Source organism: Danio rerio, chromosome 3 (genome assembly GCF_049306965.1).
Source record: "Danio rerio strain Tuebingen ecotype United States chromosome 3, GRCz12tu, whole genome shotgun sequence".
In the NCBI taxonomy this organism is placed as follows: Eukaryota; Metazoa; Chordata; class Actinopteri; order Cypriniformes; family Danionidae; genus Danio; species Danio rerio.
Genome location: NC_133178.1, coordinates 61102126 through 61117500, shown reverse-complemented (window position 1 = coordinate 61117500; position 15375 = coordinate 61102126). Strand labels below are relative to the sequence as shown.

Genomic DNA, 15375 nt, shown 5'->3' with positions numbered 1-15375 from the left:
AAACATAGTTTTTTGACTAATTATATTTTTTTAGCACTCTTCCATCGGTTTTGTCTGCTTGGGTCACTGAGATTTCCTCTGGGTCAGGCTGCAGGTACGTGTCATCGTATAAGGCAGAAAAGGGTATCTTTTGTCCTCCAGCAAGTAACAATGTAGTGCCCAGTAATGATTCTATTTTATAATACAAATATAATAAAAATAAACATTGTGTTGAGCAACATTTGCTTTATAGTTTTTTTTTTACTATATTTGTGTTATACACTTGAATCATTACTTCCTGTAAATCAGCCATTTAGCCTCAACATAGTGATGAGGTGGAGTGTGTGATGAGCTGGTAAGTGGAAGCAGTAATGAGTTTAATAGTTAAAACACCAAAAGATTAAGGATAGAAAATTAAGTTGTACCAGCACACTTATACTTTGGACAAATGTTATATTATCAGTGTCCTTTAGTGACTGATGGAGCTTTAAAATCGGCTGCAATTAATGCACACAATAGCATTTAGAAACCCTGAAAAAAATATTATATTAAAAAATGTAGGTGTGTGTGCGTGAATGTATATATAAGAACGACATCCTACATCTTAAATTAAAGATATATTTTCCTACAAAAGACAAAGCTGCCACTTATAATATTATACAGAAAAATGTGAGGGTGCAGAAGGAGAGAAAAAACACAAGATCTGTTAGTGAGATTCGAACTCGCTCCGTTGTGCGCTCCGTTGTTCTTTATTGACGCACTGTCCACTACGCTATTCCCGTGCTCTGAATCATCTGTGTAATGATACGCAGTAATGTATGACCAAGGAACTGTACGAAAGTGTAAAAAACAGTTCAGTGCCAGGCGTACTGTACAGGTGGTCATACTGCCACATTGTACAGTTGCCTAAAATGCCCTGACGCGAATACAAAGAGCTGCACTGAATGTTTTTTATGGTAAGCGCAGACCCGCGGTTTGTCACATTTGATTTTAAAAAGGTTTGTTAAATGCATTAACATTATGAATTTGGTTATGAAAAAAAACTATGCACTTATAACCCTCTCACAACGAAAAAACTTGTATCTGTGTGTCCACATCCATAAATATTATCATCAAAAGAGCACGCAATGCTCAGTAAACTCTCTGAAACAGACAAACTCTGAAACATAGCAACTTACTCTCTGAACATAACCTGCTCCGGAGCAGGTTATCTTCAGAGAGTAAGTTGCTATGGCTACTTAACATACGCAGAAGTTACCTCCGATTTTGGAACCAAAGTTGAGGTTATCCACCTACTTACTCTCAAACTTACCCGGGTATGTCACATAACCTGCTTTCTGGAACAGCCCCCTGGGTTCTATCCCAGGCGATGACGACATGTATCGTACATGTATAGAATGTATCATGTGTGTATATGTATAGCTTCTGCATATGTATAGTGTGTCAATGCATGGAGTGTATTGATTCCATATGTATAGAATGTATCGTGTGAAAATGTATGGAGTATAATGTGTGCATATGTATAGAATGTATCATGAGTGTATTGTGTGCATATGTATGGAATGTATCATGTGTGTACATGTATAGCTTCTGTATATGTATAGTGTGTCTAGATTCATCAAAGTATCATGTGTGTAAATGCATGGAGTGTATTGTGTCCATATGTATGGAATGTATCATGTCTACATATGTGTGGAGTGTATATGTATAGAATGTATCATGTGTGTATGTGTATAGTGTGTCTGGATTTATCACCTTCAAGTAGCTCAGTGGGTATGTCATTCACCTCTCACACCAGAGACCCGGGTTCTATCCCAGGTGCTGATGACATGTATCGTATATGTATAGAATATGGAGTGTCTTGTGTGCATATGTATGGAATGTATCATGTCTGCATATGTATGTGTTTATGTATAGAATGTATCATGTGTGTATATGTATAGCTTCTGTATATGTATAGTGTGTCTAGATTCATCAGTGTGTCAGTGTATTGTGTGCAAATGTATGGAGTATAGTATGTGCATATGTATAGAATATATCATGTGTGTATATGGAGTGCATTGTGTGCATATGTATGGAATATATCATGTCTGCATATGTATGGAGTGTATTATGTATTGAATGTATCGTGTGTGCATATGTATAATGTATAGATTATATCATGAGTGTAAATGAATCTACTGTATTGTGTGTATGTGTATAGTGTGTCTGGATTTATCACCTTCCAGTAGCTCAGTGAGTAAGTGATTCACCTCTCATCAACCAGAGACCCGGTTTCTATCCCAGGCGCTGACGACATGTATCATAGATGTGTATATGTATAGAATGTATCTTTTGTGCATATTTATAAAGTGTATTGTATATGTATAGAATGTATTGTGTGTGCAAATGTGTAATGTGTGTGTATATATATATATATATATATATATATATATATATATATATATATATAGATTCATCAATGTATCATGTGTGCATATGTATGGAATGTGTATATGTGTGTGTCCATGCATAAAGTGTATCATGTATATGTATAGATTGTATCGTGTGTGTGTATGGAGTGTATTGTGTGCATATGTATGGAATGTATCATGTCTGTATATGTATGGAGTGTATGTGTATAGAATGTATCGTGTGTAAATACATGGAGTGTATTGTGTGCATATGTATAGAATGTATCATGTCTGCATATGTATGGAGTGTATATGTATAGGATGTATCATGTGTGTATATGTGTAGCTTCTGTATATGTGTGTGTGCATATGTATGGAGAGTATCATGTCTGTGTATTATGTGTGTAAATGGATGGAGTGTATTGTGTGCATATGTATAGAATCTATCATGTCTGTATATGTATAAAATGTATCATGTGTGTAAATGGATGGAGTGTATTGTGTGCATATGTATCATCTGTGTATGTGTATAGTGTGTCTGGATTCATCACCTTCCAGTAGCTCAGTGGGTAAGTGATTCACCTCTCATACCAGAGACCCGGGTTCTATCCCAGGCGCTGACGACATGTATCATAGATGTGTATATGTATAGAATCATGTGTGCATATGTATAAAGTGTAATGTGTGTGTATATGTATAGAATATATTGTGTGTGCAAATGTGTATCGTGTATATATATATGTATATAGAATATATATATGTGGAATATATTGTGTGGATATGTATGGAATGTATCATGTGTGTAAATACATGGAGTAAATGAATCTAATGTATTGTGTCATGTGTGTCTGGATTTATCACCTTCCAATAGCTCAGTGAATAAGTGATTCACCTCTCATACCAGAGACCCGGGTTCTATCCGGATGTGTATCTATGACATGTATCGTATATGTATAAAATGTATTCATGTGTAAATATATGGAGTATAGTGTGTGCATATGTATGAAATGTATCATGTCTGTAAATGAAAAGTGTGTCTAGATTCATCAATGTATCATGTGTGCATATGAATGGAATGTGTATATGTGTGTGTTCATGTATCATATGTGCATCTGTATGGAATATGTGTGTGTCCATGCATAAAGTTTATCATGTATAGAATGTATCATGTGTGTAAATGGATGGAGTGTATTGTGTGCATATGTATGGAATGTATCGTGTGTAAATACATGGAGTGTATTGTGTGCATATGTATGGAATGTATCGTGTGTAAATACATGGAGTGTATTGTGTGCATATGTATAGAATGTATCATAACTGTATATGTATAAAATGTATCATGTATTTGTATAGAATGTATCATGTGTGTAAATTGATGTAGTGTATTGTGTGCATATGTATGGAATGTATCATGTCTGCGTATGGAGTGTATATGTATAGAATGTATCATGTGTGTATATGTATAGCTTCTGTATATGTATAGTGTGTCAATGCATGGAATGTTTTGTGTCCATATGTATAGAATGTATTCGTGTGTAAATATATGGAGTATAGTGTGTGCATATGTATGGAATGTATCATGTCAGTAAATGAAAAGTGTGTCTAGATTCATCAATGTATCATGTGTGCATATGTATAGAATGTATCATGTCTGTATATGTATAAAGTGTATCATGTATATGTATAGAACGTATCGTGTGTGTAAATGGATGGAGTGTATTGTGTGCATATGTATGGAGTGTATATGTATAGAATGTATCATGTGTGTATATGTATAGCTTCTGTATATGTATAGTGTGTAAATGCATGGAGTGTATTGTGTCCATATGTATGGAATGTATCATGTCTGCATATGTATGGCGTGTATATGTATAGCTTCTGTATATGTATAGTGTGTCTAGATTCATCAGTGTGTAAATTGTATCGTGTGTGTATATGTATAGAATATATTGTGTGGATATGTTTGGAATGTATCATGTGTGTAAATACATGGAGTGTATTGTGTGCATATGTATAGAATGTATCATGTATAGATTGTATCATGAGTGTAAATGGATCTAGTGTATTGTGTGCATATGTATCGTGTGTATGTGTGTAGTGTTTCTGGATTTATCACCTTCCAGTGGGTAAGTGATTCACCTCTCATACCAGAGACCTGGGTTCTATCCCAGGCGATGACGACGTATTGTATATGTATAGAATGTATCATGTGTGTATATGGAGTGTATTGTGTGCATATGTATAGAATGTATCATGTCTAAATATGTATGGGATGTTATATGTATAGAATGTATCATGTGTGTATATGTATAGCTTCTGTATATGTATAGTGTGTCTAGATTCATCAGTGTGTCATGTGTGTCAATGCATGGAGTGTATTGTGTGCATATGTATGGAATGTATCATGTCTGTATATGTATAGAGTGTATGTGTATAGAATGTATCGTGTGTAAATACATGGAGTGTATTGTGTGCATATGTATAGAATGCATCATGTCTGTATATGTATAAAGTGTATCATGTATATGTATAGAATGTATCATGTGTGTAAATGGATGGAGTGTATTGTGTGCATATGTATAGAATGTATCATGTTTGTAAATACATGGAGTGTATTGTGTGCATATGTGTCATGTGTGTATGTGTATAGTGTGTCTGGATTCATCACCTTCCAGTGGCTCAGTGGGTAAGTGATTCACCTCTCATCAACCAGAGACCCGGTTTCTATCCCAGGCGCTGACGACATGTATCATAGATGTGTATATGTATAGAATGTATCATTTGTACATATTTATAAAGTGTATCGTATATGTATAGAATGTATTGTGTGTGTGCAAATGTATATATATATATGGAATATATTGTGTGGATATGTATGGAATGTATCACGTCTGCATATGTATCATGTGCAAATGTATGGAGTGTATTGTGTGCATATGTATGGAATGTATCATGTCTGCATATGTATGGAGTGTATATGTATAGCTTCTGTATATGTATAGTGTGTCTAGATTCATCAGTGTGTCATTGCATTGAGTGTATTGTGTCCATATGTATAGAATGTATCGTGTGCAAATGTATGGAGTATAGTGTGTGCATATGTATTTGTGTGTAAATATATGGAGTATAGTGTGTGCATATGTATGGAATGTATCATGTCTGTACATGAAAAGTGTGTCTAGATTCATCAATGTATCATGTGTGTATATGTGTGTGTCCATGTATCATATGTGCATATGTATGGAATTTGCATATGTGTGTGTCAATGCATAAAGTGTATCATGTATATGTATAGAATGTATCATGTGTAAATGGATGGAGTGTCTTGTGTGCATTTGTATAGAATGCACCTTCCAGTAGCTCAGTGGGTAAGTGATTCACCTCTCACACCAGAGACCCGGGTTCTATCCCAGGCGCTGACAATGTGTATCGTATATGAATAGAATGTATCATGTGTGCATATGTATAAAGTGTATCGTGTGTGTATATGTATATCATGTGTGTATATGGAGTGTATTGTATGGAATGTGTGTATAAAGTGTATCATGTGTAAATGGATTGAGTGTATTGTGTGCATATGTATGGAATGTATCATGTTTGTATATGTATAGAATGTATTATGTGTGTAAATATATGGAGTGTATTGTGTGCATATGCATGGAATTTCTTATGTCTGCATATGTATATGTATCAAATATAGTGTATATGTATAGAATGACGCTGACAATAGTGTATCATGTATATGTATAGAATTTATTGTATGCGTGTATAAAGTGTATCATGTTTGTGTGTATATACGGAGTATATCAGTATATCAGTGGGTAAGTGATTCACCTCTCACACCAGAGACCAGGGTTCTATCCCAGATGCTAACAACAGTGTATATGTATAGAATGTATTGTGTGTAAATGTATGGAGTATATTGTGTGCATATGTATGGAATGTATCATGCCTGTAAATGTATAGTGTTTTTGGATACATGAATGTATCATGTGTGCATATGTATGGAGTGTGTATATATGTGTGCATATGTATGGAGAGTATCATGTCTGTGTGTATAAAGTGTGTCATGTGTGTAAACGGATGAAGTGTATTGTTTGCATATGTATAGAATGTATCATGTGTGCATGAAAAAGGAATCGTATCAGGCCCGGATTGGCTAATCGGGAGGACCGGGAGAATTCCCGGTGGGCCGGTCCATTTTTTGGCCGCGAGGGCTGGTGTCCCTAGCTCCAGAATCTGTTGCTCTCAGCAGTCACACTTTTTAAATACATTTTTTATTTACTTGACCACAGTCTTCTTATTCATTATTTTACAGCAGCTCTGCTCTTTTTATATATAACCAGCCTGCAGGTTGATGATGATATAACTCAGATGAGTCACCTTTTCATATACAACTGTTGTGGTCCAGTGGTTAGCATGTAAGATAAAGATGCCACCGACCCAGGTTTGATCCTCGTCTGAGTATGTTATTTTTTTATTTTTTATGGTTAAGACATATAATACTGTTAGGGTTGTTGAACATTTGAAGTTCTAAAGCAGCTGTTTTCTCAAAAAAAAAAAAAAAAAAAAAGACGTGATAGTGTCATTAGAAACTAAATTGCAAATGACCTTATTTTAATATAGTCAGTCGTGAACTGAGGTGGGCCGGTCTGAGGCTTGAAACTCCAGGGCTGAAACGGAGTCCCACTCCGGCCCTGAATTGTATTCATTTAGTAATTGTATCAGCAGTTATAAACTGCGTACTAACGTTTATTAATGTAGCGTTAATGCTTAACGGATATTGAACTCACTATTTGCTAATACATAACAAATGGTTCATAGCATGTAGCTATTAAAAAGCGCTAACGAATAGTCTCATCCTGAACGTGCATCAAAGAGAAGCTCACAGATTCTGCGTAAGAACATCCATCTTTATTTAGAAATGTAGATGATCTGAATGTAAAATGCAATGTACATCTTTCAATACAAAAAGGGTATAGTAAAATAAACAACAATCTTTAAAATGCTATCTGAGTTTGAAGAGCGCACAAGAAAAGCTCGGCCTGAAGCCATAAAGGAGCAACCAGCTTTAGCTATGGTCGAAAAGAGAGAGGGATAAACTGAAAACACTACAGTCTTCAGATGGTGTGTGTGTGTGTGTGTGTGTGTATATCAACTGGCTTCTGTGTGCATTCATTACAGCAATGGACTACTGGAATATTCTGTTCTCATCTAAACTGCTATATGGTCCACATCGAGATCTGATTGACATTATAACACACCCCCAAGTGCAAATCCCCACTAAACTGTACAGCTATTCTCAAGAGTAAAATACACAGTGTTAAAGTCACAAAAGTTTGCATCGTAGTCAAGCCGTTATTGCTTACAACAAACACTTTTGTGCTCTAGTTAGTCGAGAGTACAGTACCAGGGCATGTTTTCCATCTGATGAAGAATCAACGTGAGAAAGATAGGAGGAGCGGGTCTGTATGGAGATGCAGATGGAGAGGTTTTACCCTGTGTTTAGGGGTTGCTGTGGGCTTCAGGCGCTCCCTGAAATCACCTGTGCTTGGCCTGAGATCGGCTCTGTAAGCTGTGGAAATGAGCTTCTCTCAGGACTCGGTTGATGTGCTGGTAGGACAGCAGGTCCATGGGGCCCGATGGCTTGGAGGCACTGTGAGGACTGCAGGGGCCGGGGCCGCCGGGAGGCCCGATAACGTCGCCTCCGCAATGAGTGCTCCCTGCGGCATGATCGGGACTGCTGATCCAACTGCTCTCGCTGCTGGAGGACTGCAGACCACCACAAAACAACACGTTAGCACATGCTAGAGCAGGGGTGGGCAATCTCGGTCCTGGAGGGCCGGTGTCCTGCACAGTTTAGCTCCAACCCTATTCAAACAGACCTCCCTATAGAGTTCAAGTAATCTTGAAGACACTGATGAGTTTGTTCAGGTGTGTTTGACTAGTGTTGGAACAAAACTCTGCAGGGACACCGGCCCTCGAGGATCAAGTTTGCCCATCCCTGTGCTGGAGACATTTCAAATGTTTACTAATTAGATCTGGGCCAAAAAACAATCTTAAATAGAATCGCGATAAAATTTATGTCGATAAGCTTTGAACTTTTTTTTTACTCCTTTTTTTACTCTATATTGATCTAAGAGCCAATCAAACAGCAGAAATGTGCCGAGACAACCACTGACATAACCCTTCCGTAAACCCAACCAATAGTGCTTTCAAAAGCAGACGTAAGAGAAAAGTGCACTGCCACCATGTGGTTCTATCTTGATGTTACATGACTTATTTGTGTGAACTGTGCTTCACTGGACTCGAACCAAAGCACTCAGCAGCACGAGCACAACACCATAGAAAATTAGCTTCTTAAAAATCTGACCATGCCAGAAATGTTGTCCATATAGAGATAGATGGGTGGCTCAAACTTATTTTATTAAAAATCAAACATAGTGTTAAGTTGTTTTGTGGTGTTTATTTGGTATTCTGCAAAGCACTGCAAGAAAGTAATCCTTTAATTGTCAATAATATGTTCCTGTAAATATCATTAGTGTGATAAAGAAAAAAAAAACGTGTCAGCATCACACTGCCCCCTAGTGTTCATTTTACCTAGCAACTGCAGTCAAATGTATGTTGAAGGACATTCCTATGGTTTCACACAAATGTAGGCTGAATTATGTATTTCCAATGAGCCAATGATTTGTGAATAATAGACCTTTTTCTGGGGTTCTCAAAAAAATACAACAAATGTAAATTTTTTGCACCCACAGTTGTTCCAATAGTCAAAAAAAATAAATTCACGATAGTGTTCCCAAAAGAGAACAAAAATAATAACCTAATTAATCTAACTTGCATAGTTAAATAAATTATCCTAGGGTGCTTTCACACCTAGACTTTTGTTTCAGAACCTTTCTTGTTTGCCCAGTTAGCGCAGTTCGTTTGGCATATGTGAAATCCCCAATCTCGCTCGGATCCGCGCCAAAACAATTGCTCAGAGTCCGCTTGAATGAGGTGGTCTCGGCTCGATTGAAACAAACTGGAGCGGATTGATTGTAGTGAGAAAGCGATACGATCGGAGCCCGGTTATATCAGTGTATTATGAACCTGTAATAGGCATATATACGGCTATATAAAGAGAGAATTATGAGCAGGGCGGGAAGTCATTCCAGACATCCCAGTCTCCAGGAAGTTTCGGATCCGCGCCAAAACAATTGCTCAGAGTCCGCTTGAATGAGGTGGTCTCGGCTTGATTGAAACAAACTGGAGCGGATTGATTGCAGTGAGAAAGCGATACGATCCGAGCCCGGTTATATCAGTGTATTATGGACATGTAATAGGCATACGGCTATATGAAGAGAGAATTATGAGCAGGGCGGGAGGTCATTCCAGACATTCCAGTCACCCGGAAGTTTCGTTGGTCTCCCGCAATTGCACAGAGACTCCCGGATGCCCGCAAACGAGTGATAATCTCCCGGAAATCGCGCATCTCCCTCCCGGTCCTCAAATATGTCGCGCACCCTTCTCACCCCTCCCCACCGCATCTCTCTTCGCTCTTCAGACACGTCGCGAGCACCCTGCCAAACACCACCAAACCACTACTAACCCCCTGACAGCTGAGCGGAACTCTGCAAAATAAACTGTGAAACTGACCAATGTAAGGAGAGTTTGCTCACACGTAGCTCTTTTTGTCTGTTTAGAAACTTTGCCGTGTGAAAGCGAACTGCATCAAGAACAAAGAGCAACAATGTAACAATTTTAATGCCTGTTTCGGAACAACTGACTCGATTCACAGGTGTGAAAGCACTCCTAGTTAAGCCTTTTAACTTGCACTTTAAACTGAATACTACAGTACTATAGTATCTTGCAAAATAACTTGTACTGTCATCATAGCAAAGACAAAAGGAATTAGTTAATAGAAATGACTTATGAAAAATATTAAAATGTTATTGAAATATTACAAATTTTCTTATGAATTAAAAATCCGCTCTCCTTTGAACAGCATTTGGGAAATATTTTTTAAATGAATACATTTATTTAGTATTAAAGCAGTACTAATATTTCTTCAATTCTTACCTTTCAGAATATTCAAACTTTAAAAAAATATATACATTTCAAAAACTCTGTCTTTTTATTTACTCAATACTAGTAAAAAAAGACGTTCAGATGGACAAAATTCAATAATTTGACGTGTAGTATTTCTCACCTCAGACTCCCATGAGTCTCTGGCCGTCTCGGAGCTCTGGAGGGCTGAACTCAGTCTTTTAGCTTGTGGCATCTGAGCATCTTCATCATCTCCTTCTGCTCTCTGACGCTTCCTTTATAACAGCATCACAGGATTATTAAAGATGAGCAATGCAATAACAATACAAAAAAATAAAGCAGCTTGTTATCATATACACACCACTGTGATGTGTCAGTTTATTACACTGTTGATTCACATAGTGTGTATTATACTTTAAATTGTATTCTTATATTTGACACTTCATGGCATATTTAAAGAGGACATATTATTCCCCCATTTGAGATATAAAAGAAGTACCTGATGCGTGTATCTGAAGTTTCAGCTTAAAATATCTCACAAAAATGGTTTTATAACCCTTTAAAAGTGCCCCTTTTAGGCTTCGATTCTAAATGTGTAAATTTTGGTGAATGTCACTTTAAATTCAAATGAGAATGCGATCTTTTCAAAAGAGGCCGGAGCTACAAACACCTATGTGCCAGCATAGTGACAATTCAAAAACAAGACTAACGTCCTAAGAAAATAATATTTTATAAGATCTTATAACATATAAGTAGGAAGATATTTCTCCCAATATCTACTAAATATTGATGATGATACTAATGGTTTCGGCGATGCGGTGGCACAGTAGGTAGTGCTGTCACCTCACAGCAAGAACGCTGCTGGTTCAAGCCTCAGTTAGGTCAGTTGGCATTTCTGTGTGGAGTTTGCATGTTCTCCCCACGTTTGCGTGGGTTTCCTCCGGGTGCTCTGGTTTCCCCTACAAATCTAAAGACATGTGCTATAGGCGGATTGGGTAAACTAAAATTGTCCGTAGTGTATGTGTGTTTGAATGAGCGTGTGTGGGTGTTTCCCAGTGATGGCTTGCAGTTCTTTTTTTAACCCTTCAAGTTTTTGTTAACATTTATTATTAGTAATTGCTTAAGATATATGCGTTTTCACATTCTGATTCCAATGGATAATTATTAAATTGCTAAAATAAGTATAATTTAATAAAAATATTCTTAAGAATAAATATGTGTTCTTGTATTATGATGCTATTATATTGTCATTCTGACATTATATAATGAGCGGCTTGAAATTATCCTAAAATGACAAAAATATAATTTATCACAATATATTTTGGTGCAATATATTGTACAAAAAAATAAATAAATAAATATTGTGACAGGCCTAATTAACAGAAGACCAGTGGTGGACAACTAAAATCATTGTTTACAAGACAGTGTGTGATTTTGATGAAGCAGTCACCGACATCGAAGTGAAGTTAGTTTTGTATTTGTACATCATCATTCAGTGACAACTTGTGACATGCTCCTTATATTGTTTACCATGGTACTTTGAATATTTAGTCTGAAATCAATATATTCAGACTTGAAAACAACATTAGCAATATTTATTTGACTGTGAACAATGTTGTACTTTGATAGTCCTAAGCTGATAATATGATTTCATTATTGAGCCTTTACAAAGAATACTTTTCAGAAATTACATTATTAAGGAGAAAGGCTGAATGTGTGAATATAAAAAACAACTTTACCTCAAGCTATAAACTCAGCTTTGGAATCACAGGAATAAATTCAAATTTTAAATATGTTTTAAGTAGAAAGAGTGACACTGTTTTGCTGTACTGTTGATCAAATAAAAACAGGTTTGATAAGCAGTTTTCCTGTCACAATAATCAATAAATGAACTTATTACACAACATATGGACATGACCTCAATCATTTTTTGGTGATGCAATATATATATAAAACCGGGCATACATAAAAACCAAGATTTTAGCTGATTGCGCAACCTTTTACCTCTATTGGCGCCAATAGTGTCAGTATGATTAAAAAAATATATAGTATTTACTATAAATTGCTATATTTTCATGGTAGATTCAAAAAATAGATTTAATATCAAAATAGATTTGGTAGCAGATATAGCCTCTATTACTTTTTACCCTTTACTTTTTTGTTAACATTTATTATTATTATTTGTTTAGAATTTTAAGGTTTTTACATTCTGATTCCAATACCTAATTATTAAATTGTTAAAATAAGTATGATTAAAAAATAGATATTCTTAAGAATAAATATTATGTGTTCTTGTATTATGATAATGCTATTATATTGTCATTCTGACGTTATATAATGAGCAGCATAAAACTGTCTTAAAATGACAAAAATATCATTTATCGCAATATATTTTGGTGCAATATATCGTACAACAAAAGATATCTTGACAGGCTTAATTAGCAGAGGATTTTTTTTTTTCTTTGAAAAATATTGAAAGAGGTTTGACCGGTGGTGGAGAAGTAAAACTGTTGTTTACAAGACAGCGTGTGGCTCTGATGAAGCGGTCACCGACATTGAGGTGAAGTTGGTTTTATATTTATATATATTCGTTCAGTGTCAACTTGTGACATCCTCCCTATATTGTTTTCCATGGTACTTTGAATATTCAATCTGAAATCAATATATTCAGACTTGAAAACAACATTAGAGCTATTTATTTGACTAAAAAACAAAGTTGCTAGTCATTGGCATAGAGGTAAAGTCGGTTTTATATTCAGATATTCAGACATTCTTCTTAATAATATAATTTCAGAAAAGTATTCTTTGCTAATTCTAAATAGGGAAATCATTTTAGCAGCCAGTGACTTTCAAAGTAAAACATTGTTCACAGTCAAATAAACAGTGTTTTTGTTGTCAAGTCATACTTGCATGCTAATTCTGATTGAATGTTCAAAGTAACATGGTAAACAATATAGAGACTGCTAAATGAACGAATGTGCGAATATAAAACCAACTTTACCTCTGTATGATCCATGCTTTTATTTTGGGAAGACTTGACCATTGCAATTTTCTGTATGTGGGTATTAGTCAAAATGCCCTAAAAAGATTGCAATTAGTACAAAATGCGGCTGCGAGACTTCTGACAGGGACTCGCAAGTTCGAGCACATATCCCCAGTTCTTTCCTCTCTGGACTGGCTGCCTGTTAGGTCAAGGATTGATTTTAAACTATTAATCTTTGTTTTTAAATCCTTAAACAATCTGGCACCATCTTACTTATCAGACCTGCTACATGTATACAATCCTGGTAGGTCACTGAGGTCTTCTGATGAATTTATTCTATCTATACCAAGGTCCCGGTGTAAGCGAAGTGGGGATCGGGCTTTTGCTGTTGTCGCCCCAAAACTCTGGAACGGGCTTCCGCCCCACATCAGACATGCTCCAACTCGACCTGTTTTTAAAAAGCGTTTGAAACACCATCTTTGTTCTTTGATATTTGAGCCTTTTTAATGTTGAGGGGTTTGCCTTATGTTTTAATTGTTATTTATGTGATGTAACGTTAGATTTTATTTTTTAGTATTGATTGTGTTCAGCACTTTGGGCAACGTTGTGTTTTAAAAAATGTGCTATATAAATAAACAAAACTAAACTAAACCATATAATTGGCTGCTAATATGATTGTACTGATTAGAATTTGCAAAGAATACTTTTCTAAAATTATATTATTATGAAGAAAGTCTGAATGTGTCAATATAAAACTAACTTTACCAGGCTTAATAAGCAGATCATTATTATTTTTTTTAACATGAAATGACTTTTCATGTGAAAAACAATTATTGACCGGTAGTGGACAACTAAAACAAGCGTTTACAAGACAGTGTGTGATTCTGACGAAGCGGTCTCCGACTCACCTGTTCTCTGTTAGCATGTCTGCGGATCCCCCAGCAGATACTGATGAAGCTCCCGTGTGTTTGTGTGTTTTACTGAGCAACATTCGCTCCTGGATTCAGTGCTGTGTCATGCTAACCTTCCTCTCAGCTCACTTCTGCTAACGACACATAAACACGCGAAACACTCTCATCCCTGTTCAACACTAAATTACCAATCACTAAATTATTAAAGAGTTGTGAGAAACTAAACGAAGATCGTGTCTGATCAACTGCATTTACGTCATAAACGTGTCAAACTCCTCCAGCTAGTCTCTATCATAGCTGTATGCTAACTGACACTCAAACAGCTTCAAAATCACGATTTATTTATACGAATGTACTGCTAGATTCTTCTTCTTGTCGTCTTCTCCTAAACGTAGGAGATATAGCGGGGCTCTCTGTCAATATATGCCGGTTTATCGTGTTTGATGAGGCTGTGCGACACAAAACAAACCACCGCGTCTGCTGTTATTTACATGTTAGAGCGCATGCGCGGAAATGGAGCCGTAAACACGAGGGCGACAAGGGATTGGCTGATTGTGTAATGGCGTCACTGGTGACTTGCAAAAGCTCACGCCCGGCTTTTAACAGGCTTTTCATCAGTTAAGGGCCAAATTCGTGTAATGATCGTGTATTAAGAAATAATTTTACAAATATACTGAAACATTGTTATTTTGTATATTGATATAATGGCCTAAAGTGAACAAAAACATCTGTCAGTGGTTACTAGCAACTTCATTTAAATTCCAGTTGCATAATTTTTTATAACAATAATAGTAATAATAATAATAATAATAATAATAATAATAATAATAATGTATATATTATGAATATACTACTACTACTACTACTAATAATAATAATAATAATAATAATTATTATTATTATCATTATTATTATTATTATTAACTATTAAAATTGTTGCTAAACAATAAACACTTTTTACTGCAACATGCTTGATTTTTTCAGATGGATTTAAGCAGTGCAGAGCAGAATTGTAAGTGACTGCAAGTCTATAAACTCAAAACATGATTTTATTATTGTTTATTATTATTATTATTGT

At 35.9% G+C, this 15375-nt stretch overlaps 1 protein-coding gene across 1 annotated transcript; it reads right to left on the bottom strand.

Annotated features, from left to right (window-relative positions):
- Positions 1-7264: 7264 nt before the first annotated feature.
- Positions 7265-14813, bottom strand: LOC796453 (protein FAM104A). The gene is made up of 3 exons (NM_001386581.1): positions 14295-14813; positions 10567-10678; positions 7265-8144 (listed from the first exon to the last, which is right to left on the bottom strand). Exons 1-3 carry the CDS (start codon positions 14375-14377, stop codon positions 7914-7916), a joined length of 426 nt encoding a protein of 141 aa, NP_001373510.1. The 5' UTR covers positions 14378-14813; the 3' UTR covers positions 7265-7913.
- Between the last annotated feature and the right edge of the window lie 562 nt (positions 14814-15375).

What these genes read in the sequence shown, in the direction of transcription:
- LOC796453 (NM_001386581.1), bottom strand. Translation starts at nt 14,377, where the DNA reads ATGTTGCTCAGTAAAACACACAAACACACGGGAGCTTCATCAGTATCT. An exon ending in GACATGCTAACAGAGAACAG is followed by an intron (nt 10,679 to 14,294) that starts GTGAGTCGGAGA and finishes GCTGTTATAAAG; the next exon opens with GAAGCGTCAGAGAGCAGAAG. An exon ending in GAGACTCATGGGAGTCTGAG is followed by an intron (nt 8,145 to 10,566) that starts GTGAGAAATACT and finishes GGTGGTCTGCAG; the next exon opens with TCCTCCAGCAGCGAGAGCAG.